The following is a 27,651-nucleotide window of genomic DNA, read 5'->3' as shown; positions in this document are numbered from 1 at the left end:
TTACAAATAGTTTGTAACCTTTTCTCACAACCAAAGGCATAAACACAGGAATCCTCTCAGGCTACTCTGTATCCCTTTGTATTGTTAAAAACATTGTACACAAATTCATGTATAATTTGTATAATAAAATAAAAACCTTAGAGAGAAGTCATCTCAAGCAACAATTTGCTAACTTTCCTGTAGTATACATTTGTTATGTTTAACCAGCATCCATTCCCTTGCCTTTGGTAATGGCACTCCAAATCCCCTAAAAAGAAACCATCCTTCCTTTACCCCAGATCTTTGTAGTTTAGATAGGAAGTCCCAGCTCTAGCCATACCTCTTAGGACACAGAGATAGACTTATAACCCAGTCAAAGCCTGGTAATATAGCCCTTACATTGTACCAAGAACTTTTTAAAGCATCTTGCAAATATCAGCAATTTTAATCCTCACAGCAACGCACTGAAGTAGGAACTATTTTGATACAGATGAAGAAACTAAGGCTTGGAGAGCTTAAATAACTTGCCCAAGTTTATGTATTTAGTAAGTAACGGAGCCAGTCTGGTTCCTGAGCCCATCCAGGAATACTACTAAAAAGAGGCGTGGGGGTGGGGATGGGGAACTCTATCTTTTTCACTTAATTTAAATTTGGGAGGATTTAAGCTCGGAACTACTGGGCATACGAATGAAACCATCAGAGAAGAAAGCAGAGCTAAGAAGTGAGAGATTTTTGACAATATCATTGGAGAACATGGATTCAGCCATTCTTGAAGCCAGTTATGCTTCTAGGCATCTCAGTATGTATGCCAATAAATTCCTTTTCCTAAATCAGTTTGAAATGAATTTTCTATCCCTTCAACAGAAAGAGCCCTAAATGATATACTTGTATATCATTTGTAGAAAATAAGCCAGGCCATTCACCTGCAATGACAGTCAAGCACCTCCTGAGGAGTTTTTCCTCACAAGCCCTTGCTGAGGAAAGTGGCTATAGATAATTGATTTGGATATTGGTGGCCATATTATGTGCCTTCTGATCCTTTTGCTATGACACATCTGACCCAACCAGTCAGCAGAATATCATGTGACCTGTCAGGAAAACAGCCTTAGCAGGAAAAACATACTTTAGTTGGACCAAGCAGATCCTCTCAAGAATTTAAACTGGAGATGTAGGGGAGTCAATGAATTGATAGTAACAGAGAAATGGAATGGTAAGTGATAGAGATGGTGAATCATATCAAAGACAGAGGGTCACTAGAATAGGCATCTCTGTGCCCTGCATTGGGAGGAGGAAATTATTCAAATACTTGTCGAGGCACCTGAGCTGTCATCAGAACTGCTGGAGCTAAGGCAGGATCCTGATGAGATTCAGTCTCCCAGAGTTCCAGCCATGTTGCTTTAGCTCCTGCTTCATCGTTTCAGGGCGTACATCACTGTATGATAATCATGTTTCTCACATAGTCTCCCTATTAGACATTATGTTCCTTCAAGGAAGGGACCGTGTGTTTATTCACCTTTAAATGGCCAACTAGACACATATCATTTACAAAATTAATATCTGATTTTTTTAAAATCACAACAAAATATCTTTAAAATACAACAAAATAATTTTAAACAGCCAGATATCAGTTTTTTTCTCCAGCTCTCTGCCTAGAGCTCTAATTCAGGCTACTTTGTCATCAAGATGCAGACTTTATGTGAATTCAAACAGCTGCCACTTGGCATTATTAAAATATCTGTGTAATTATAGAAGATAGATATATTGTGTTAGACCTTCTAAAGTTATCGAAAAACAAATAATAATATTGGGTGGAAGAGGAAATAAGTGTTTAAAAAGAGGCAATTTTCCATATAAAGTGATGAGTTAGAATATGTTTTTGGGTCATAGACTTCAAAAATAGAAAGTCTGTTGAAATGTTATGACAGAAACATGCAAAGTATTGGTAGCAGCACTTAGCCCAGGCTGGGAATCTGGGGAAGTCAGAGAAGGCTTCCAGGAGGAAGTTATTATCCTGAGCTGTGTCTTAACCAGGACAACAGAGGAGCACAAATGATGGATAAAATATGAAAAGTGTCCCCCTTTATTAGTAATCATAGAAATGCCAATACCATAGCAGGATATCACTTTAAAGCCATTTCATTGGTAAAAATTAAGAAGTCTGCTAATACAAGGATGTAAAATAACAGGAACACTTAGATATTGCTGGTGCAAGTTTATATTGGTACAACCACCTTGGCATAACCTAGAATAATAAAGGATGTGCTTTCCCTATGACCCAGCAGTTCCATTCCTAGGTTTATATAGAGAAACCTTTGCATATATGCACCAGGACACACGTTCAGCAATATTCATAGCACCGTTATTCATAAAGGAAAAAAATATTGGAAATTGCTGAAATGTCTGACAAGAGAATGGATAACATTTTCAAAAAGTCACATAATGAACATTATATAAAAATAGAATGAACAAATTGCAGTTACACGCATGAGCTATTCAGTGAAAAAAGCAAGTCGGAAGTCTATATATTGTACAATACCATTATTATACAGATAAAAAGTAATAACATTGTTTAAAGAAACATATATATGTGATAAAACTATTTTTTAAAATCAAAGGAATAATTAATTGAAAATTCAGGGTAGTGGTTGCCTCTTGGAATTACTATTTCCCTCCTAGAGGGAACAAAGGTGATGAGACTGCAAAAAAAATATAGGTAGCCTCAATGGTTTTGGTAATGTTCTAGCTCATAAATTCAGGGGTGAGTTTACTGGTTTTCATTTTATTATTATGCTTCATAATTTACATAGGCATTACATATATTTTCAATATAGCAAATATACATAAATTTAAGTTAAAAATAAATTATGCGGGGCCTGCCTGGTGGTGCAGTGGTTAAGTTCACAGGTTCCGCTTCTTGGTGACCTGGGGTTGGCCGGTTCGGATCCTGGGTGCTGACGTGGCACTGCTTGCTACACCATGCTGTGGTAGGTGTCCCACATATAAAGTAGAGGAAGATGGGCACGGATGTTAGCTCAGGGCCAGTCTTCCTCAGGAAAAAGAGGAGGATTGGCAGCAGATATTAGCTCAGGGCTAATCTCAAAAAAAAAAAATAAATAAAATTAATTATAAATAAATAAATAAATTATGCAACTGTTTCTATATATGTATAGAAATATATGATTTTATTGTGCTTTTTAAAATTTTACATAAGTGGAATCATAAAGTTATTCAACTTTCACTCATTAATAGGGCTAGGGGCTTTTTAAAAAATGATAATCCATATATGGAAATCTACCTCATTTAAAAAACTGATCTACCTCATTTTTAAAATGGCCACATTGTCACAGTGTGAGGACTAGAAAGTTTTCAGAAGCAAGTAATAGACAACCCAACTCAAACTGGCTTAAACAGTAAGGAACGTGTTGGTTCATCCAGCAGAAAGACCAGATAGGCTGCCCTACAGGGTTGGATGATCCAGAGACCCAATCAATAATCTTATCAAGAAAAAGTTCTTCCTGTCTTGCTTTTTTCCTGTCTCTCTGCTCCACCGTCTCTGTGTGGGCCTCATTCTAAGGCTGGCTTTCCTCACGGTCATAGGATGGCTACATTGAGCCCTCATGCTTTTTAATTCACCAGAGAGAGTAAATGGGTTTCAGAAACTCTCCCAGAAGATCAAAGAAGAACTTTCCAGAAACCCCAGGAACCCAAATTGAGTCACACCTAAACTGAGTTTCTTGCTCTTGCCGGAAACAATCACTGGCAAGATAGATGCAATTACCCTTAGACAATCAGGCCTATCTCTTGGGCTAAGGATGAAGTTACCTTTCTCTGAAATCCAACCTCTATACTGGGAAAATGTGGCTATCTGAACAAAATTTGAATTCTGTTAGAAAAGAGGAAGAGGGAAATGGATACCGAGAAGGCAACCATCGTCTACTATACAGTTTATTTACTCATTCCCTTATTTGTGGACATTTGCTTCCAATTCGTGTACATTTAAACAATCTTGCAGTTACCATCTTTATACACATTTCCTTCAAAATGTGTGTCGATAATTCTCTAAGAGTGATATGCAGGAGTGGAAAGGCAAGGTAGATGGGTATGCTAATTTCTAAATTTGAATAGACACTACCAAATAGCTCTTCAAAAGGCTATACCAATTACATTTCTACAAATGGTTTAAACTTAAAAATATATATATACCCCTCTAATAGAAGACAATGACATTTAATTTAGTTTAACTTTCATTTCCCTGACTTCTCCTGGTGAAGGTATCTTTTCCTACAACTGTTATCTGAACCTAGTCTCCACCAATCCAATGAAACGACATCTACATTTTTGCTAAGTCTAGTGGACATTTCTTAGCCTTTATCTTATTTTACTCCTCTAGCATCTAACACTTCTGACCACTACACTTGGACAAAACCTCTTTCCTTGGCTTCAGCGTCCCACACTTTTCCTCCTACCACTCTGCTTCCTCCTCCGTTTCCTTAGAAGGGTCCTTTTATGTTCACATCTTGAAATGTTGGTGTTCCTCAGGGTCCTGTTGTGGGCCTCCCACTCTTCTTACCCTAAGTGATTCCGCAGCTGACTCCTCCCTCTACTCACAGGGCTTCAACAACCTTCTGTTCCCAGATCAATATCTGTAGCCTAGATCACCTGAGTTCCCTTCTCTTATTGGCCAGCTTCCTACTGAGTATTTCCACCAGAATATTCTCTGGGCACTTCATGGGCAAAACCACACTCATTATTGTCTCCCGTGTTTTTCGTTTTTTTTAAAGTAAAATTCACATAAAACTCACCATTTTAAAGATTTTTAAATGTTTTACAATTCAGTCACTTTCAGAACATTCACAATATTGTGTAGCAATCACCACTAATTCCAGAACATTTTCATCACCCCAAATAGAAACTCCATACACACTGAGCAGCTGCTCCCTATTACCTGCCCCCCACAGCCACTGGCAACCACTAATTGGCTTTCTATCTCTATAGATTTTCCTATTCTGGGGATTTCCTATAAATGGAATCATAGAATATGTGGCCTTTTGTGTCTGGCTTCTTTAACTTAGCATGTTTTAAAGGTTCATCTATTTTGTACCATGTGACAGTACTTCATTCTTTTTTATGGCTGCATAATATGCTGGTGTATGGATATGCCACATATTATTTACCCATTCATCAGTTAATGGACATTTGGGTTGTTTCCATCATGAATAATGGTGCTATGTACACTTGTGTACAAGTTTTTGTTTGAACGTATGTTTTCAATTCTCTTAGATATATCATTAGAAGTGGAATTGCAGACCATATGGTCATTCTATGTTTAACTTTTTAAGGAAATGCCAAACTGTTTTCCACAGCAGCTGCACCATTTTATATTCCCACTAGCAAAGTTTGAGGATTCAAATTTCTCCACATCATTGCCACCGCTTGTTATTCTCTGAGTTTTTTTCTAATTATACCTGTCCTAGTGGGTATGAAGTGATATCTCATTGAGGTTTTGATTTACATTTCTCTAATGTCTATTGATGTTGTGTATCTCTTCATGTGCTTGTTGGCCATTTGTGTGTCTTCTTTGGAGAAATATCTATTTAAATCCTTTGCCTATTTTTAATTGGGATATTTGACTTTTATTATTAAGTTTTAAGATTTCTTTATGTATTCTGAATATTAGACCCAGATATATGATTTGCAAATTTTTTTTCCATCCTGTAGGTTGTCCTTACACCTTCTTTGCAGTGTCCTTTGATGCACAAAACTTTTAATTTTTTTTTTAAGATTTTATTTCTCCTTTTTCTCCCCAAAGCCCCCCAGTACATAGTTGTATATTTTTAGTTGTGGGTCCTTCTAGTTGTGGCATGTGGGATGCCGCCTCAGCATGGCTTGATGAGCAGTGCCATGTCCGTGCCCAGGATCCAAACTGGTGAAACCCTGGGCCGCCAAAGCAGAGTATGCGAACTTAACCACTAGGCCACAGGGCTGGCCCCAAAAGTTTTAAATTTTGATGAAGTCCAATTTATTTATTTTTTTCTTTGCTTGTGCTTTTGGTGTCATATTTAAGAAGCTGTTGCCTAATCTAGGGTGTCTTAGTCTGTTCAGGCTGCTATAACAAAGCACCACAGACTAGACAGCTTATAAACAGAAGAAATTTACTGCTCTCAGCTCTGGAAGGTAGAAGTGGAAGGTCAGAGTGCCAACATGATCAGAGGAGAGCCCACTTCTGGGTTGCAGACTTACTGTATCTTCACGGGGCAGAAGTGGCTAGGGAGCTGTGGAATCTGTTTTATAAGGGCACTAATCCCATTTGTCAGGGCTCCACCCTCATGACCTAATCACTTCCCAAAGACCCCACCCACTAATATTATCACCTTTGGGGGTGGGATTTCAACATATGAATTTTGGGGAAAACAGACATTCAGACATTAGCACAAGGTCATGAAGATTTAGATCTATATTTTTTCTAAAAGTTTTATGCTTTTGGCTCTTACCTTTAGGCCTTGGATTCATTTGAGTTAATTTTTGTATATGTTGTGATATAGGGATCCAAATTTGCTCTTCTGTATGTGGATCTCCTGTTATCCCAGCACCAATTGTTAAAAAGACCATTCTTGGGGCTGGCTGACAAACAGATGCCCAGCAGGTACATCAAAAGGTGCTCAACATCACTAATGATCAGGGCAATGCAAATCAAAACCACTGTGAGATATCACCTCACACCTGTTAGAATGGCTATTATCAAAAAAAAAACAAGAAATGACAAGTGTTAATGAGGATGTGGAGAAAAGGGAACTCTTGTGCACTGTTGGTAGGAATGTAAATTGGTGCAGCCACTATGGAAAACAGTATGGAGGTTCCTCAAAAAGCTAAAAATAGAAATACCATACAATCCAGGTATCCCAGTACTGGGTATTTATCCAAAGAACATGAAATCAACAATACAAGAGATTTATGCATCCATATGTTCATTGCAGCATTATTCACAATAGCCAAGATGTGGAAGCAACCCAAGTGCCCGTCAATTGATGAACAGATAAAGAAGATGCGGTGTATATATATAATGGAATACTACTCAGCCATAAAAAAAGACAAAACCATCCCATTTGCAACAACATGGATGAGCCTTGAGGGTACTATGTTAAGTGAAATGGGCCAGACAAAGACACTGTATGATTTCACTCAGATACGGAAGATAAACAAACACATGGATAGGGAGAACAGATTAGTGGTTACCAGAGGGGAAGGGGATGGGGGGTGGGCAAAAGGGGTAAAGGGGCACATATGTATGGTGATGGATAAAAACTAGACTATTAGAGGTGAGCATGCTGCAGTCTATACAGAAACTGATATATAATAATGTATACCTGAAATCACACAATCTTATAAACTAATATGACCTCAATAAAATAATTTAAAAAAACAGAACTACCATATGATCCAATAACTCTACTTCTGGGTATTTATCTGAAGAAAATGAAAGCACTCCCTTGAAAATATATATGCACCCCCATATTCATTGTAGCATTATTTACAATAGGCAAGATATGGAAGAAACCTAAATGTTCACCGATGGATGAATGGATAAAGAAATTATCCATTAATTAACATAAGGGAATATTATTTGCCCATAAAAAAGAATGAAATTCTGCCATTTGTGACAACATGGATGGACCTTGAGGGCGTTATACTATGTGAAATAAGTCAGACAGAGAAAAACAGATACCATAAGATCTCACTTACATGTGGAATCTAAAACAAAACAAAAAAAGAAAAACAAAGCAAAAAAACCCATCAAGCTGACAGATACAGAGAACAGATTGGTGATTGCCTGAGGTGAAGGGTGGGAGGTAGGTGAAAATGAGTGAAGGGGGTCAAAAGTTACAAACTTCTCGGTATAAAATAAATAAGTCACGTGGGTATAATGTATAACATGGTAACTATAGTTATTAATACTGTACCGTATATTTGAAAGTTGCTAAGAGAATAAATCTTTTTTTTTTTTTGGAGGAAGATTAGCCCTGAGCTAACATCTGCTGCCAATCCTCCTCTTTTTGCTGAGGAAGACTGGCCCTGAGCTAACATCCGTGCTCATCTTCCTCTACTTTATATGTGGGATATCTACCAAGCGTGGCTTGCCAAGTGGTGCCATGTCCGCACCTGGGATCTGAACCGGCGAACCCCAGGCCGCCCAAGCAGAACATGCGCACTTAACTGCTGCGCCACCGGGTTGGCCCCCTGAGAATAAATCTTAAAAGTTCTTATCACAGGGAAAAAAATTTTGTAACTATGTATGGTGATGGATGTTAACTAGACTTATTGTGATGATTATTTTGCAGTGTATACAAATATTGAATCATTATGTTGCACAGCTGAAATGAATATAATATTATATGCCAATTATGCCTCAATAAAAAAAGTGAGTTGAGAAGTGTCCCCTCCTCTTCTATTTTCTGGTAGAATTTGTGGAGAATTGGCATTGTTCCTTCCTTAGGTGTTTGGTAGAATTGACCAGCAAAGCCATCTGGGCTTGCAATTGTCTTTGTGGGAAGGTTTTAAACTGAAATTCAACTTAATAGATAAAGGGTTAGTCAGGTTATGTTTCTTTTTGACTCATATTTGGCAGTTGGTATTCTGTAAGGAATTTGGCCATTTCTTGCAAGTAGTTGAATTTATTGACATAAAGTTATTAATAATAATTCCTCATTATTTTTTTTACTGTGGTAGGATTTGTAGTGGTTTTCTTTCCCATTTTTATAGTGGCATTTGTGTCTTTTTTCATTTTTTTCTAAGTCTAGGCATAAATTTATCAATTTTTAAAAATATTTTCAAAGAATCAGGTTTTGGATTCTTTTCTCTGTTGTTTTCTATGTCATTGATTTCTACTCTTAATTATTTTATTCTCTCTGATTATTTTGGATTTAACTTGCTCTTGTTTCTTGTTTCATAAGATGATACCCTAAATAACTGATTCAAGACCTTTATTCTTTTCTGAGACAAATATTGTAGTCTACAAATTTTTCTCTAAGAATTTCCTTTACTTGTTGTGTTTTCATTTTCATTCAGCCCAGAATACTAATTTTCCTTGTGGCTTCTTTGACCAAAGCATTGTTTAGAAGTGTGTTAATTTCCAAATATTTGGGGATTTTCCAGATTTCCAGTTAAATCCACTGTGGTCAGAGAAAATACTTTATATTATTTCAACACTTCTAACTTTTATTTATTTATTTTTGAGGAAGATTAGCCCTGAGCTAACATCTGCTGCCAATCCTCCTCTTTTTGCTGAGGAAGACTGGCCCTGAGCTAACATCCGTGCCCATCTTCCTCTACTTTATGTGTGGGATACCTACCACAGTGTGGCTTGCCAAGCAGTGCCATGTCTGTACCCGGGATCCGAACCAGCGAGTGAACCCTGGGCTGCCAAAACAGAACGTGCGAACTTAACCACTGCGTCACTGGGCTGGCCCCTCAATACTTCTAATTTTATTGAGATTTGTTTTATTGTCTAATATGGGCTATCTTTTTGGGGGGAGGGAGTGAGGAAGATTGGCTCAGGCCCAATCCTATTTTTTTTTTTTTTTAGAAGATTGGCACCTGAGCTAACAACTGTTGCCAATCTTCTTTTTTTTTTTTCTGCTTTTTCTCCCCAAATCCCCCCTAGTACATAGTTGTATATTTTAGTTGTGGGTCCTTCTAGTTGTAGGACGTGGGACGCCACCTCAACATGGCCTGATGAGTGGTGCCATGTATGTGCCCAGGATCCCAACCAGAGAAACCCTGGGCCACCGTAGTGGAGTGCGAGAACTTAACCACTCAGCCAAGGGGCAGGCCCACCAATCCTCTTTTTGCTTGAGAAAGATTGTTGCTGAGCTAACATCTGTGCCAGTCGTCCTCTATTTTGTATGTGGGATGCCGACACACCATGGCTTGATGAGTGGAGAGTAGGTCTGTGCCTGGGATCCGATTCCGCTGAAGCTGGACCTCGTGAACTTAAACATGCCACTGGGCCAGCCCCCTAATATGTTCTATCTTGATCAATGTCCTATGTGCACTTTAAAAGAATATATATTCTGCTATTGTTGGGCAGATAAATGTCACTGGGTTGTGTTGGTTAATAATGTTGTTCAGGGGCCAGCAGTTAAGCGCACACGTTCCGCTTCCGCAGCCTGGCGTTCCCCGGTTCGGATCCCGGGTGCGGACATGGCACCGCTTGGCAAGCCATGCTGTGGTAGGCATCCCACATATAAAGTAGAGGAAGATGGGGACAGATGTTAGCTCAGGGCCAGGCTTCCTCAGCAAAAAGAGGAGGATTGGCAGCACTTAGCTCAGGGCTAATCTTCCTCAAAAAAAAAAAAGAATTTTCAAAGTATAACTTTTTCTGTCCTTTTACTTTTACTCTCTCTATTTCTTTATACTTAAAGTGGGTTTCTTGTAGACAGCATATAGTTGGGCCTTGCTTTTTTTTATGCAATCTGACAATTTTTTCCTTTTCTCTGTAGCGTTTAGATCATTTACATTTAATATGATTTTCATCATGGCTGGGGTTATATATACCATCTTGCTATTTGTTTTCTACTTGTTCTCTATGTCCTTTACTCCTTTTCCCATCATTTCCTGCCTTATTTTGGATTGAGTACTCTTTATTATTCAATTTTATTATGAATATTGTCTTATTTGCTATACATCTTTGTTTAGTTTTTTAGTTGATCTGCAGTTCACAATATATAGTTAACTAATCATAATCTAACTTCAAAAAACATACTACTACTCACGGGGAATTCACCACTGCATACTTCCATTCCCTCTCCCATCCCTTGCGCTATTATTTCCCTCCATTTACTTTACATTATAAACTACACAATGCATTGTTATTAATTTTTGTTTTAAATCATTACCTTTTAAAACTTTTTTTTTTGAGGAAGATTGGCCCTGAGCTAGCATGTGCTGCCAATCCTCCTCTTTTGCTGAGGAAGACTGGCCCTGAGCTAACATCCGTGCCCATCTTCCTTCACTTTATATGTGGGATGCCTCCCACAGCATGGCTTGCCAAGTAGTGCCATCTCTGCACCTGTGATCTGAACTGGTGAACCCTGGGCTGCCAAAGCAGAACGTGCGAGCTTAACTGCTGCACCATGGGGCTGGCCCCTAAAGATGTTTTAACAGTAAGAAAAAATATATTTAGGGGCCAGCCCCGTGGCCCAGTGATTAAGTTCACGTGATCCACTATGGCGGCCCAGGGTTTCGCTGGTTCGGATCCTGGGCACATTCATGGCACCACTCATCAGGCCACGTTGAGGTGGTGTCCCACGTACCACAACTAGAAGGACCCACAACTAAAATATACGACTGTTTACTGGGGGGATTTGGGGAGAAAAAGCAGAAAGAAAGAAAAAAAGAAGATTGGCAACAGTTGTTAGCTCAGGTGCCAATCTTTAAAAAAAAAAAGAAAAAATATATTCACATTTATCCACATATTTGACATTTCTGTCATTCTTCATTCCTTTGTATTAATCTAAATTTCCTCCTGGTATCATTTTCCTTCTGCTTGAATAATGTTCTTCATCATTTCTTATAGTGCAGGTCTGTTTACAATGAATTCTCTGTGATTTTCTTTGTTTGAAAAAATCTTTGCCTTCCTTTATGATGACATCTTTACCAGTAAAGAACTCTAAATTGACAGTTTTTTTCATTCATTACTTTTTTTGTTTTAAAGATTGACACCTGAGCTAACAACTGTTGCCAATCTTCTTTTTTTATTCTGCTTTTTCTCCCCACAGCCCCCTGGTACATAGTTGTATATTTCAATTGTGGGTCCTTCTAGTTGTGGCATGTGGGATGCTGCCCCAACGTGGCCTGATGAGCAGTGCCATGTCCGCGTCCAGGATCTGAACCAGCGAAACCCTGGGCCGCCAAAGCTGAGCGCATGAACTTAACCACTTGGCCATGGGGCCGGCCCCTCATTCATTACTTTTAAGATATTGCTCTATTGTTTCCTGACTTACATGCTTTCTGTGAGAAGTCTGCTATCATTCTTGCTTTTGTTCCTCTCTGTCATGTGCCTTTTTCCCCTTGGCTATTTCATCACTCATTTTCAGCAATTTGATTGTAAGTTTCTTGCAGTGGTTTTCTTCATGTCTTTTCTGCTTGGCGTTCATTGAGCTTCTTGGATCTGTGAGTTTATAAGTTGCATCAAATTTGGAAAACTTTTGGCCATTTATTTCTTGAAATACTTTTTCTGTCCTTCTTCTTTCTCTCCTTTCTTTTGTGACTTTAGTTACACACACAATAGACTGCTTGATATCATGTCACAGATCACTGATGCTCTGTTCATTTTATGTTGGGCACATGCTCAGTAGCAAATGTTCACTCTTTTCACTGTTTTGGGGTGTCAATTCCAAATTCCCTGGGCAGAGAATCTGATTGGCACGCCTGGGGGTTAGGCTGATATAATACAAATGTGTTTGGTCCAGACCCACCTCTGTGGGTTGATGTGGCAGTTTCCACAGAAAGAAAAAGTAATTATTCACTGAGAAAATACTTCATAAGTTATCTATGTTGCTTCCTCTAACAACTATAGAGCTTCAAAAAAGTTAATCAGTTTGCAGGTCCAAATGACATATGGTCACACCTCTTTATCCACGGAGGGGATTGGTTCCAGGACCCCCTATGGATACCAAAATCTGCAGATGCTCATGTCCCTTAGCTGGCCCTCTGTATCTGCAGGTTCCACACCTGTGATTTCAACCAACTGCGGATTGTTTATGTGGATATGGAGGCCCTATTGTTTTAGCCTTAGTAGTAAAAATCAAGGGGCAATATTTGAATACCGCCTGAATTCCTATGTTGAATACAACTTTTGTTTTCCTATGTTGAATACATATTTTTAGTTTATTTTCTCAACTCATGGTGTAGTTCACAGGAGCCTTTTCACAAAGAAAAAAATTTTAATTTGATGAGATCTACTTTTATCAATTATCTCCTTTATGAATTGTGCTTTTGGCATTATGTCTAAGAATTCTTTACCCAGCCTAGGTCCTGAAGATTTTCTATGTTTTCTTTTAAAAATTTTATAGTTTTTTGCATTCTATGATTAAATCTATGATCAGTTTTGAATTATTTTTGTGTAATTATGTATGAGGTTCAGGTTGAGGTTATTTGCCTATTTTTTGTCCAATTGCTCCAGCACCATCCTTCCTTTAGGATAGAGGAAAGACATCCTTCCTGTAGTGAACTGAATTGCTTTTGTACCTTTGTCAAAAATTGGTTGGGTGCATTTCTCAAAGCCGAGAAATGGAGAAGGAAACAAGGTCTTGAGCATGTTATCTGATTCCCAGATTGAGTTTTGGCTGAAACAGTAATAGCTCAGATTGTTCAGTTATGTGAGCCAATACATTTTTTTAATTGATTAAGGCAATTTGATTTGCAATTTCTGTCTTAACTAATGGAGAAATATAGAGCTCATGGGTCAGCAGGACTTAAATATAATCTGATGAAATTTCAAGAAAAACTATCAACCAGAAGTGGAGTAAGTCTGCCATTTAAGAGTTGATAAAGCAAGGTCCTCTTGGCAAAATAAAGATTGCCTCTAACGGACATTTATTGTTATTTTGTGGTCTGACATCGACCTCTCTTCCTTTTGGCGGTAATTTCCCATTATGTCACGCTTCACATTCTAGAAATCAAGAGAAAAAAGATCCTCCCTCACTCTACTTCCCTCACATCCAGGCCATAGGTATATGATCCATATGAGATGACTAGATTCTCGTGTCCCCAGGATTTTGAATCTTGAGAGAGAGATGTAAACATGCAGAGACAGTTTAGAAATTATTCACAGCAGCACTGCTGTATTAGTTTTACGTTACTGCTATCACAAATTATCACAAATTTAATGGCTTAAAATAATATAGGTTTATTATATTATAGTTCTACGGGTCAGAAGATGGACACAAGTCTCACCGGGCTGAAACCAAGGTGTTGGAAAGACTGTGTTCCTTTCCGAGACCATAGAGGATAATTTACTTCCTTGTCTTTTCCAGCTTCTAGAGGCCCTCAGCATTCCTTGGCTCATGGCCCCCTTTCTCCATCTTCAAAGTCAGAAACTCTGACTCTTTCTGTCATTACATCTGTCTTTGACCACAGCCAGGAAAAGACGCTGCTCTGTGATTACATTGGGCCCAGCTGGATAACCCAGGATAATCTTCCCATCTCAGGGTCTTTAACCTTAGTCATACGTGCAAGTTCCTTTGCCATGTAACATGACATATCTACAGGTACTAGGGATTAGGATGTGGCCATCTTTGGGGGACCATTATTCTGCTTACCATAGTTGCCATCATAGGGAGTGCAGTGCAAAGGTGCTCAGTGGAGACAGTGCTAATGATGGCGGCGTATCCTGACTTCCTATGGTGAGAACTTGGTTGTGATGCCCGCTAACTGCCTCCCTTGTTTCTGAGCAGTTTTTGAGCTAGGTTTTCCAATTTTTTCAACAATTCTAAGATACCTAATAGCCTTCCAACAAATTAGCTTTCTTTTAAAATTATATTGAGTGAATTTCTGAGCTCTGTCTTGCCGGGTAGCCATGTAATGTCAAGGATAAAGGTAACTTTAAAAGAATTCAATTATTCTGGTTCCATGAGCAAAGACCATCTCCAACAGAAGGTCTACACATGTTAGCCTTTGACCATAATATTTAATTGATCTGACTACTTTCCTCTTGTTCTGATTCTACACTCATCGAGCACCCTTTCAGTAGGGTTTTCCTATAGGACCAATATCATGAGAATAAATGTGCTAACTGTGTCGTTTGAGCATTTCAGTCTGGGTAACAGTAATATCTCATTGTAAACTGTGGGATTGGCATCTTCAGTCTGGTAAGCTTGTATTAGTGTGTGTCCACCACTAAGAGATGGATCCACTCTAGATAAAATCAAATTTCCGTGCCTGCAAGGCTGAAGGTAGGATTCTAGCATATTTTACCAAGGAAATGAATGCCATCTCTTAGCAACATTTGGGGAACAGACTTGGCTTAATACACAGTGGATACCTGGATGTAGCCACATGAATTTAGGAGTGCGTATTTTAATAGCTGAAGACCAATTGTGTGTGTGTGTGTATGTGTATGTGTCTGTCTATCTGTCTGTTTATACTCAGGACTCCCTTTAATGGGGAAGTTAAAGGGGACAAGCCTGGAAACTTGTCTTTTACTTGTTTTGTAATTCCAATTATCTGTTAAGAGGTTTTTTTTCCATGATTATTGACATATTGCACTTACACAGTAAAAAAAATTCCAAGAGCACAAATGTGTTTAAATTAAATCTTTCTTCTTCCTCACCTTAGATATGCTCCTTGGAGGTAATCATTTTCCAGTTTTAGGGGTTCTTATAACTCTAAAATGTGTATTGTTGGCTTTAAAAAGGATTAAATACCATTTTGTTCCCAGGATATAGCAATTCTCTCATTTTATAATTAGGGGTATAAAGCAAACTATTAAGGCTACCAAAAATTATAGTGGTAGTCTTAAGAACAAAACTCTCTAAGAGAATTTTTTTTTTTTGGCACCCGAGCTAACATCTGTTGCCAATCTTTTTTTCTTCTTCTTCTTCTCCCCAAAGTCCCCCAGTACATAGTTGTATATTCTAGTTGTGAGTGCCTCTGGTTGTGCTATTTGGGACGCTGCCCCAGGATGGCCTGATGAGTGGTGCCATGTCCGTGCCCACGATCTGAACCAGCCAAACCCCGGGCCGCGCAAGCTGAGCGAGTGAACTTAACCACTTGGCCACGGGGCAGCTCCCTCTATGGAAATTTTATGGCAGGTTAGCCAGTCTCAAGAGCCTAGCTCAAGACCCGTTAAATTGCTAAAATTTCTCCTTTCCTCTTCCCTCAAAGAGCTATAGATACCTTAGTTCTTAATATCCTGGTTTGTGATGTGGCATCGGAAAAAAATTCTCAGTCATGTTGTGCAGTTAGTCCAACTGTTGGCTATCTGCCCAGTCCTGAAAACATAATTTCCAGCTACGCAACTCTCATACATGGCTCACTCATTATTATGTAGATTTGGTTTTACTGTTATAATTAGACTATTGGTCTAATTATGTCCTTTGAAACATAAGGTAAAAGAGTATGTAACTAAGTCAGGAGATGGGTTCTTGTCCCAGCTTTGTCAATAATTTGCTCTGTGATCTTGGCAAGTCACTTAACTTTAGTTTTCTCTCTTGGGTTAACAATTATCAAGATAGAATCATAGAACGTTAGAATTGGCAGAGGCATCAGAGTTTACATAGTACAATTCCTTCATTTCGTGGAGAGGTTGAGTGACTTACCAAAGAGCTTTCTAGAACAAGCACCCAGAATTTGCCATCTCAGACCACTGCTCTTTCCCTTATATTAGGATTTCTTCCTGTATTGTTCCAAGAACAAGCGAAAAAAACAAAAAGTGAAAGCACTAAACAAATAATTGGCCTTCTACAAAAAGACAGATAATACTGTTAACCATTAGCCTGCAGGCTTATCTGAAAACGTACCCTGTCTAACTTAAAGATGACTTAAAATTCAGAAGCTCTGAAACTATACAAGGAAAGGTCAGGAAAATAAAACGTAGGAAAAAAAATTAACGGTTGCCTTGGAGAATACCCGTAAAGGGAAAACAAAACTCCCACAAGAGTACTTATATTCTCTTACCGATTCTTTCTGGTCTTTTCCTAGTGTGCCTAAGGTCAAATTAGAAAAGAGGAGACTGCTTGTTTTTCCACATTTCTGAAGGAATGGTGTGCAATAAGGATTACTTAAAATCGAATTATTTGCCTAGCCTATACTACACAATACACCAGTTCTCTAATTTAGCGCCACTTCTCCAGCCACTACCCAAAACCGCGCGCTAAAACCTGCGGAAACCACAAGCAGTGCGAAAACTCCAAGTCCCGAAATGCTCGATGGCCTGTCTCCTCCGCCTCCTCGCAAGGGCAACCTCTTCTGTACTGGGAGTTGTAGTCATTCAGAGCCTTCACTTCCGGGATATGAGGGAGGACACAACTCTGGAGAACTACATTTCCCAGGAAGCTGTGCGCGCCCTTCTCCGCCCTGGCCGGCGTCGGGCTCCACCCACTCCCGCTCCTCTCTCCCTGGGCTACACTGCTCACGCCTTCCTGTTAGTCCGAGCAGGGAGAAGTTCGCTCGGATCAGCTGATCCCAACTGACAACAGGAGAGGAGGAAGCCCAGGAGGCAGCGAAGGAGGAGGGGGGCGGAGATGGAGATGAGGATGGAGCCACCAGTGCCCTGAGGAACAGCCCCTGCCCCCACCGGCGCCCCGCGGTCCCGCAACGCCGCCTTGCCGCGGCAGAGCTGCTCCGTGGTGGGGTCCCTGGGCCGCCGCGGTCAGGGAGGGAAGGGCACGGCCCTGCGCCGGCGAGCGATAGTCCTGGAGCTCCGGCTGGCCCTGGGAGGAAGGGGGGGCGGGTGCGGCTGGGTTGGGGGTGGGGTGGTATAAACAATGGATTCGGCTCTGGCCTCTGCCAGTGTGGGGTGGATTTGGGGGGACCTTCTTTGTTCTTAGACTCTGCTCCTGCCCCTCGGGTTGTGGTGGTGTTGCCTCCGAAGAAGGAAGGGTGAGGAATCCCAGGCTGGAGAGAGGTGTCGAGGTGGGGGCCCGAACGGGCAGATTGTTTCTGCCTGGCAGGCTGTGAGATGTTCTTAGGAAGGTTGATTTTGTATTTTTCTTAATGATGACAAATTTTTATTTGTTTCCATTGTGGGAGCTGGTTGGGCACGTCTGAGGTTAGGGTGTAAATAAGATCTCCTAGTCACTCCCTTTGCCTTCCTTGTTTATCTAAAAATAAGGTTGATAGATTGATTACTGTAGCGGAGGAGGGAATATCTGAAAGGAGGGCTTTACATTTTGTTGGGGCGGTAGAGTGGGGGTCAATGCTAAGGGGAGTTAGGAATATAATTGTAGAAGTGACAAAAGCCCATTTCCTGCCCCAGTTATCTTTCTGATTTTTTTTTGAAGTTATTTTTTGAGTGACAGAAAAATTACTCGTTTTAACTCGCTACAGGACTGGTTTTGCAGTGGGCCGTGGTGGAGGATTTCTGTCTCCTGTTGCTCCCTTTTTTTTGCAGTTGGAGAAGGGACAAAAGGAAGTACAATAATGGTTTTTAAACATGAAATGTGACTCTTGTTTTCAGGTGTAGAGTCCTTAGTAGGCATCTGTCTAGAGTTGAAACAATCCAGTTACCCTTGGATCTGTCCAGTTCTTTGAAAGAACTAAAGTTTATGATTATTATCATTTCTTTAGTTTTTTATAGGCCTCTTTCTTCCCCTCTCCCTGTTGTGGGGTCCAGGTGGGAGTGCAGAGGCTTGTCCCTCCAAGGAGTGTTTGCTTAGTGCTTTTGATTCTGAATTTAATAACTGAATATACAGAGAATTTCAGTCTGGGAAATAAAGCAAAAAAAGTGTCTTAAAATGCTTTGGGTCTAGAGGTGGTGGCTATTTCCAAAAGGAGGAACCTTGTCCATGATTTTGAGAAGAAATTTCTGGTATCAGAATGAGCCAGTGTAAGTTTTACAAGCAAGAATAAGATTTCTCTCAGGAATTTTGGCCTCATATTTAATCACAGTCTTTTTTTTTTTTAAGGTGTACTTCTGTTTTTAGATGAGTGAAATCCTTTTCCTTCCTCTATTTTAGGTATCCCCTGAAATATTGACTTGAGGTTGGATTATATTGAAAAACTCCTGACCACTCTCTTTCATTACCAAAACCGGTAGCTGAGGCTCAAACCATGAGCCCACCTCAATGAACCCATCAACCCCTCTCAGATAGCCATAAAAGACCTTTTCGAGTTAATTTTGACCACATATTTGCCTGCACTTTATGGAGAATAAAAACATCAAACCAAATCGACGTTGCTGCTGATACAGGAGTCTTGGAGGCAGAAAATTAAAAATTTGAACATTTGTGAGTGTGTGAAGAATTCTGATAGGACCTCGAAGGTTTTTTTTTTTTTTTTTTTTTTTTTAAGGTGTTCAGAACCCTGTGGAAGTTTTGTGCAGTCTTCAGACTCAAAGCTCTTGTCTTCACTCCTGGGGAGAGCTCAGTGACCGTTATATGGTGGATGGTTTCCTTATCAGTCTGAGTATGAGTGCCCAGACTTCCCCATCAGAGAAGGGTCTGAATCCGGGGCTGGTGTGCCAGGAGAGTTATGCCTGCAGTGGGACGGACGAGGCTGTGTTTGAGTGTGACGAGTGCTGCAGTCTGCAGTGTGTCCGCTGCGAGGAGGAGCTCCATCGGCAGGAGCGCCTGAGAAACCATGAGCGGATAAGACTCAAACCTGGCCACGTCCCTTACTGTGACCCCTGCAAGGGCCCCAATGGGCATTTGCCAGGTGTCAGGCAGAGGGCAGCCGTGAGGTGCCAGACCTGTAAAATCAACTTGTGCCTGGAATGTCAGAAGAGGACTCATTCCGGGGGTAACAAAAGGCGACACCCCATTACTGTGTACCATGTCACTAAGGTCCAGGAGTTATTGGAGGAAGAAGAGATGGATGAGGAGACCAAGAGGAAGAAGATGACTGAGAAGGTTGTGAGCTTCCTCCTAGTAGATGAAAATGAAGAAATTCAGGTAAGCACTTAGTTAGAGTGGAGCAGATCTGTCGTTGGAAGGTAGCTCTCAGGGAAAGTTCAGGAGGAGCTCACATTTTAATCTCTAAAAGACCCCCAAAAGCGTAAATTGCGTGGAGTCAGATTTAGTTACTTGACCTTGGGCTGAATTACTTTACCTCTCTGAGCCTTAGTTTTCTCATCTGTAATTTGGGGACAGTGCCTATTCCATTGGGTTGTTGTGAGGATGAAATGACAGTGTTTGTAAAGCCTGTAGCATAAAAAGTGCTCGATATGTGGTAGCTGTTATTATTATTGGGTTATTATTAGCACCGATTTAGAACATTTTTCTAAATGAGAGCACTTTGGCAAGTTGTGATAAATGTGAGGGAGGAGGGACTGTGTGTATGCAGGGAAAGAAAAACTCACAGTGGGTCCCTGGGCAATAAGTCATAAACCTGTTATCTCCATTTAAGAGGCAGCTCCTTTTAAAAAAGGCTTTTGATAAGGATAACATTCTCTCCAGATGGCCTCTTCTTATTTTCATGTATAGACTTCTGATCAGTAAAAGCCAGTAAGGGCATCTAGGATTACAGAAGAGCTAGAGAATGTTTGATTTGATTGCGAGTTGGGAAGAGGGTAGTGTGTGATAGGAGCAAGTTGGGGAGATGATAGCATGTGACAGTTCAGGGCAATTGGGGCAGGAATAGTATAATATTTATACTTTCCAGTGAAGGTAGTGTAAGGTCTGTGCTTCTGAGTGAAGACTGCTTGAATTCACATCCTGGCTTCACCACTCACTGGCTGTATAACCAGGGTAAATTATTTAAGCTCCGTGCCTCAGTTTCACTTCTTTAGAGTAGTAGTTGAGAGGATTCGAAGAGATTAGGAATGGAAAGGCTGTATCACAGGGCCTGGCACATCACGTCCACTACCCGTCTGTCATTTTTGTCAGTAGCATAGAGTATTTGTGGTTCATTGACTCAGTGCTGTAGCAGTGGCGACTCCTCAAGTCTCCAGATTGGAGCGGTACCTGTGTAACTTGCCATTGGAAAAACTCCACTTACCCACTAAATATTTTTTATCTCTGTCTCTTTCTTCCTTGGTTAAGCTTATGGAAATAAATTATGTCATGATTCCTATGTACTTCCATTGTCAGCTGAATCCTTTGCTCACATAGACTTTTCTTTATTGGCTGAGAGGAACTAGTAGAGTTATAGAAGAGTGACCTAGATCCCATTCTGCCTCCCTTGTTAGCAATAATGTCTTCATTATGGATTCTGCTCTAATTGGGCGACAGTGTGGACCGAGTATTTCATAAATGGAACTCGTGGATTTGGATAATTCTTGTGGTTCTGCCACCAGGTCTCTTTAATGTCAGCCTTTGGAAGGTCGTACTTTGGATTGCTGTCACTTTTGTAAAGTGAGAGGCAGATTTGGGATGAACCAGTAACCCTAGTGGATCTTGTGTTGGCACATTCTTTTTTTTTTTTCCGAGGAAGATTAGCCTGAGGTAACTGCTGCCAATCCTCCCCTTTTTGCTGAGGAATACTGGCCCTGAGCTAACATCCGTGCCCATCTTCCTCTATTTTGTATGTGGGACGCCTGCCACGGCATGGCTTGATAAGCACTTAGTAGGTCCGCACCCAGGATCCAAACCAGTGAACCCCAGGCCACTGAAGCAGAGTGTGTGAACTCAGCCGCTACACCACTGGGCCGTTGGCACAGTATTTTTTGAGGGGAGGAGAATGTGTTTTTTTTTCTTTTTGTAGCATCAATATGTGTTCCAGGGTAGAGAATTAGGAAAATGTAAGGAAGTGTAATGAAGAAAACAAATCCAACTACCCAGAGATGATTTTTCTCCGTCTTTTTTTTCTTGTAGTGTGTAATATGTATATAATTGAGTTATTGTAAAGATTCCTTTTGCTTTTCCTCCCTTCGTAAACATTGACCACTTCCCAGGAAATAACTGTTTATTAATTGCAGGCAGCATTGGTTGGGACTAATGGACTGGATATAGAATTCATTCTTTTTAGGTGATGATTCGTTCTCATGGAGTCATAAGTGGAAAAATACTTTGAGAAAATGCCTGATTCAGTTTTTTTTTTTTTAAGATTTTATTTTTTCCTTTTTCTCCCCAAAGCCCCTTGGTACACAGTTGTGTATTTTTAGTTATAAATGCAGCTAGAATATAAAATCCTGGAGAGCAGGACCCTGTCTTATGTCCTGTGTTATGTACAATAGTAGGCACGTTGTCAGCGCAAAAATGCTTGTTGATAGATTGGCAGTGTCACTTCTCAACTTCAGTTTTTTAAAAATGGATGTCACACATATCTAGTAAAAAACTAAAATGATCTAAAAGGGCATACAATGACAAGAGTGTCCCTCTTACACCTTACCCTTAGTCTCCTTTCTTAGATCACCATTGACAGTTAACTGCATGCCTTCTAGACTTTTTTAATGTATACTTCTGAATATATGTATGTATCCTTTTTATTTTTCAACAAAAATGGAACCTAATATACTTGCTGTTCTGTCCTTGGCTTTTTTTCACTAGAGGATACATCTTTGCCCTTATCAGCATGTTGAAGTCTACCTCCTTATTTAAAGGCTGCCTAGTATTTTGTTGAATGGTTTTTCTGTAATATTAACCAGTTAATGGATATTTGAGTTATTACAAACAGGATGTGTTGAATATCCTGTGAATCTATTTAGAAGTGGAATCTCTTTGTCAAATGATATGTGCATTTTCGATTTAGATAGATATAACCAAATTTCTGAATCTCATTTTCTTAGCCTCTGAATTTCTTCTGTGAGTCTCCCCTTGCTTCTGATCTTGGCTCATAATAGCTAAAATGAAAGAGCTCTTACTATGGTGTTAGGAACTATTCTTAGCACTTTACATGTGTGAGCTCATTTAATCCTGATAACTCTTATTATTGCTGTAACAAATTACCACAAACTTAGTGGCTTAAAACAACACAAATTTATTCTCTTACAGTTTGGAGGTCATAAGCCTTAAAATGGGTCTATAGGGCTGTGTTCCTTGTGAGACCCTAGGGGAGTATTTGTTTCCTTGTCTTTTCTAGCTTCAAGAGGCCTTCTGTATTCTTTGGCCGTGTGTGGCCCCATCATCCAGCTCCAAAGGCAGCAGCGTAACATCTTCCAGTCCGTACCCCACCCCCTGCTTCTGTTGTCACCTTGCCGTCTGTGTCTCTCTCCCTTCTCTCCTACAAGGACTCCTCTGATTACACTGGACTCACCCAGATAATCCAGTATAATCTCCCCCATCTCAAGGTTCTTAATTCAGCCACATCTGCAAAGTCCCATTTGCCACATAAAGTGTCACTGGTTCCATGGATTCAGACGTGGACATCTTGGCAGGGGGGTGAGTTCAGCCTACCACACCCTATGAAGTAAGTTGTGTGTCTTAGTCAGTTTGGCTTGCTAAAGCAGAATACCATAGATTGGATGGCTTATAAACAACAGAAGTTTATTTCTCAAAGTTCTGTAGGCTGGGAAGTCAAAGATCAAGGTGCAGATTCCGTGTCTGGTGACAACCCACTTCCTGATTCGTGGACAGCCGTCTTCTCCCTGTTTCCTCATGTGGCAGAAGGGAGCTCTAGGATCTCTTAAAAGGGCACTAATCTTATTCATGAGGGCTAGACCCTCGTGACCTAATCACCTCCCACAGGCCCCACCTCCTAATACCATCACATTGATTTCAACATAGGAATTTTAGGGAGGCGCAAACATTCCATCTATACCATTGCATTTTATAGATGAGGACACTGATGCACAGAGAGATGAAGTAACTTGCCAAACTCGAGTTATAGTAAGTGGCAGAGGATTTGAACATAGGTATCTGGCTCCAAAATTCTTGCTCTAACTGGGACACTCTTACTGTCTCTGACCAAGTCATTTAAACTTTCTGATTAAGCTTCATGTGGTCGATAACATCAGTTCACTGATTCCTCATGTCTTCTCTGAGCATCAAATGAAACATAGCTCTATATAAATGTAAGACAGTGTTATCACTGAAGAACTCCTTACTCAGAGCCGTAAAGATTCTATGAGTTAGGCCCCAACTTTATTTTTGTTTTCTCATTTCTAGGCATTTGTAGGTTTTGATAATTTTGAGTTTAGTACATAGGAATTATTTTAACAGCTTGTAGGCTGTAACTTATGTGTGGTTTCCTCAAATTCTATGGCCTAGTGTCCCCTAAGATTTGTTGATTTGTTGCTTGCAATTTGAGTATTACTCAGTTTCTTTTGGAAAACCTAAAAGACAAAAACTTCCTTTTAGAAGTGAAAATTTTATCATTTCCTTGTCATTTGAGTGTGTACCCTAGTGGTAAATTTGAGGAGAGACTAACTTTTGGTCTCAGAAGCAAGAACTCCTTTGTGGCCCTAAAATGGATACATTTGGCCTGCTAGCCAAAGACATTCATTCATTCATTCATTCCAGTTATTGAGCATAAATTCTGTGCCAGGCACTTTCTAGGTTTCAGGGACCCGCGGTTAATAAGACTTGGTCCCTGCTGTCATGGAGCTTACCAGTCAAGCGGGGAAAACAGAGTTCACACATGTAAAGCACATAAAAAGATGGTTCAGATGTGGGAAGTGTTATTGAGGAGTGACTTGGAAGCCACTTTTGCAGGATGGTGATGGAAGATTGTATTGTAGAAGTGACTTGTGAGCAAAGACCTGATGGTTAGTTAATACCACCTGGGGAAATAGGCCTCTAGACAGGGGGGAATGGGAACAGAAAGAAGGTGGGATGGTATGCTTGAGATATGGAAAGAATGCCAGTGTCGCTGGAGTGAGCTGGCGGAGAATGGTGAGGAAAGAGGTGCAGAGGAAAACAGGTGGCAGGTCGTGCGGGGCCTTGCAGGCCATAGAAATCAGTGTGGATTTTAAGTGTAATGGGAAGCGCTAGATTCCTTTATATAGAAAGTCACATGACCTGATAGAAGTTTTTAAGAGATGGCCTTTGACTTTAGTGTGAAGACTAGATTGTAGTGATTGTAGAGGGGCCAGAGGGAGAGCAGGGCGACCACGTAGGAGACTCGTGTAGAACTGGAGGTGACAAGTGGCTTAGATTTGGTGTTATCATTCACGTGGAGAGATGGAAAGACATTGATGAATTTGGGACAAAGTTTGGATGTAAAACAGGAACGCTCTTACAGGGTAGAGGGTGAGGAAGGAGAGAACTCATTGGTGACTCCTTGGCATGTGGTTTGTGCAAATCACACTTGCTTAATACCCCAGATTTTATTGACTTAAATTGGTAAAACTAAGTCTTTTGGAACTCAAGTCCTACAATAACAAGAGCTAAATTAGTGTCATTTGGTATTACCTTATACAGTGGCTCTCAGCCAGGAGGGATTTCGCTCCTCCAGGGGGCGTTTGGCAATGTTTGGAGACAGCTTTGGTTGTCACAGTTGAGTTATAAGGGAGTTGTGCTGCTGGCTAGTTGGGAGAGGCCAGGGTGCTGCTAAATATCTTATAATGCATAGGGCGGCCCCCCCGCAAAAAGAGTTATCTGGTACAAAATGTCAGTAGGGCTGAGACAGAGAGACTGATCTAACAGATGAAGGTTTGGTCTGATGGGAGATTTTGATTCCAGTGAAGTGGAAAATATATCAGGAATAAGACCTTTAATCAATACACCAGTTTTTCCTCTCTCTTTTGGTTCTGTTAGCTCCTCAGAAGTAATCTAACGGAAATCAGTATTTTTGGGGGGCATATTTTGTAACCTCTGTAGTGAAATGGTTAGACTTTCTGCATTGTAGTCATTGATTTTTCTAGGCCTCAGTGGAACTGTACTAGGAAAACCAAAAGACTTAGGATCCATTATTTAGAGCCCATGATAAGTAAATGATCCACACTGACAAATCATCCATAATCTTTTGAAGTTTGAGACAACACTCTTAGCAAATAACTCAAAGGTTAGAAGAATAAAGTTCTAACAGAGTTCTTAATGGAGGAAGATGATAGTATTTTCTTATCTCTTGGGTCTTGTGAGAGATTCAGACATCTTATCAGTGTTTACTCGTCAGTGAGAAAAAAAGGTGAAAAATTAAAAGTCACTTTTTTCTTCATTCTTATATATATATATATATAAAATCCCATACAAGTTTTTCTTTTTTTCACAACCACCCCATTCTCCACTTTATCTCTTCTACAAAACTACAAAATTCCTATAACTGTCCTCTTTCCAAGAGAATAGAGCAGCAAACTGACAAGAAATTTCACCTTCATGCTGACTGACCCTTGACTGGGCCATTAGGAGAGCCAGGGAGCAAATGCCAAAAGACTCCTGAAGTTGGGTCCCCTCATGCTGAACATGAAGGTGATAAGGCAGCCTGGTGACCCAGGAGTGGTCAAGGAGAGGCTCAGAAAGTGTACACTGGGGCAGGCTCTCCTCGATTCAGCAGTAGACAGCCTTGGGCCCTCTCTGAAGTGGGAGGCCAAGGTGAGTCTTCTCTGTCCTTCCTTCAGTGAAATCAGCAGTGGACTTCATCTCACTGAGACCGTTCCTTTAAGAAGACCCATCACGTTGCTTGGCTGCTTCACTTGTTTACAATCCCAGAATAGTGTGGCTCAAAATACTGGGGCTTGACTTTGGTTTTTTTTTTAATTGGCTAAAAGAGACATTATTCTAGTGGGATTCAGGAATGGAAAATAGTAGAGGATGTTTTCATACTGTATGGGAATCCTTGACCACAAACTGGCTGTGCGGCTCTGCGCCAATTATTCCTGTGCTCCTTCTGTCTTAGACTCATCTGCTGATGACCCCTCGGCCCTCTCCTCTGCTTCCTGGTCTAGGGTACCTTGCTGGGGCTTGCTCTTTCTAGGCCCTCTGTTTCAGAAAAGCTGGCAGAAACCCCTCAGGACTGAACTCTGGTCAATAGGTCATGAGCCAGGGGGAATTGTAATTTTCTGAATTATGGAACTTCCCCATTTTTCTCCTCAAATGGCCAAACTCTTATAATGTAAGACCTAATTTTGGTGCTGTGGCTGGTTAGCCCTTTGGCTAGTTTGAGTCAGAACATGAATTATTTACTGTTGCTTCTTAGGTGCCATATAAAAAAATGTAACCAAAAAACATAGATCTGTTTAGAAGCTGTCTGTCAAAATAATAAGCAATAATTGGATGAGTAACAGAGATTCCCTCCCCCATTGCTGCCTTTTACTCATAGAAACCCAAGTAAAAGCCCCTTTTGTTTAGTAATAGTAGTAGGGAGAGGGCATTGTACATGATTACTGGGAAATGCAGGGTTGAGGATGACTCAGACAAGCAGAAAGATGAAAGAGGTCCTATTGTGGGCCTTTGGTTTCTGCTCAGCATCCTCTGAGCTTTCTCAGCCTTGGGCTCATTCAGTTATAACAGGCTCCTGGCATTTAACCTGGGAGGCTATTTTGTTTGGTACAGGGCTGTTTAAAATTTGACCCATATAAGCCACCGTGAGTCAGCTTTTCAGGGAACCTATCTTTATTTCAAGTTACCTCCAGTTTGTGTGATTCTACTTTTTCTGGTCTGTCACCTCCTTGAAGTGATTGATTTTCTGGAATTGGGCAAACATTTGGCTTTTTGAGCAGGGGGAAATAGAACAGGCAGATTTCTTACTAAGTTGACCTTATGTGTATATGTACACTTATACCTTATATGTATGTTTTCCCTGGCTGTACCACTCTTGAGTTTATCATGGAGATTGGGGAAGCACTTCTGACAGGTGGCTGAACTTTTCTGGGGAGGCTGAACTTTTCTGGGGAGTCTTGTTTTGGGAGGAGCTCCCATGAGCTTGTTTCTCTCTGAGGTTAGGACTGCTAAATGTATCAATCACATTTGATTGGTGTTGGGAAATCAGAGGAGAGCTAATGGTTGAGACCCTGAAGCAGGGAAAGAAAACAGAGATATCTCCAGGCAAGAAGAATTGAAAGGATGGATGGGAAGGGACTTGGAGGGACTTTTGGAGGCAGGAAGGGTTGGATGCTTCCTTGGAGGATGTTTTGTTCATTCTTTCCAGTGGCTTTTGGCCAGCAGTTGAGGCTCTGTTTGACTGGTTTGTGTGGTCGCCTTG

General features: G+C 40.5%; 1 protein-coding gene across 2 annotated transcripts in view; it reads left to right on the top strand.

Annotated features, from left to right (window-relative positions):
- Positions 1-17,026: 17,026 nt before the first annotated feature.
- ZFYVE1 (zinc finger FYVE-type containing 1) overlaps positions 17,027-27,651 on the top strand; it is a 47,081-nt gene continuing 36,456 nt past the window's right edge. The window contains exons 1-2 of one of the 2 annotated variants that reach the window (XM_008544619.2): positions 17,027-17,324; positions 18,654-19,586. In XM_008544619.2, the coding sequence (XP_008542841.1) occupies positions 19,074-19,586 (513 nt within the window). In that variant the 5' untranslated portion in view covers positions 17,027-17,324; positions 18,654-19,073. Of the gene's footprint in view, positions 17,611-18,653; positions 19,587-27,651 lie in introns of both variants that reach the window. The other variant, XM_070593543.1, reaches the window with a different exon arrangement.

This window comes from Equus przewalskii, chromosome 25 (genome assembly GCF_037783145.1).
Source record: "Equus przewalskii isolate Varuska chromosome 25, EquPr2, whole genome shotgun sequence".
NCBI classification, from domain to species: Eukaryota; Metazoa; Chordata; class Mammalia; order Perissodactyla; family Equidae; genus Equus; species Equus przewalskii.
This window is presented reverse-complemented; position numbering and strand designations above follow the sequence as displayed.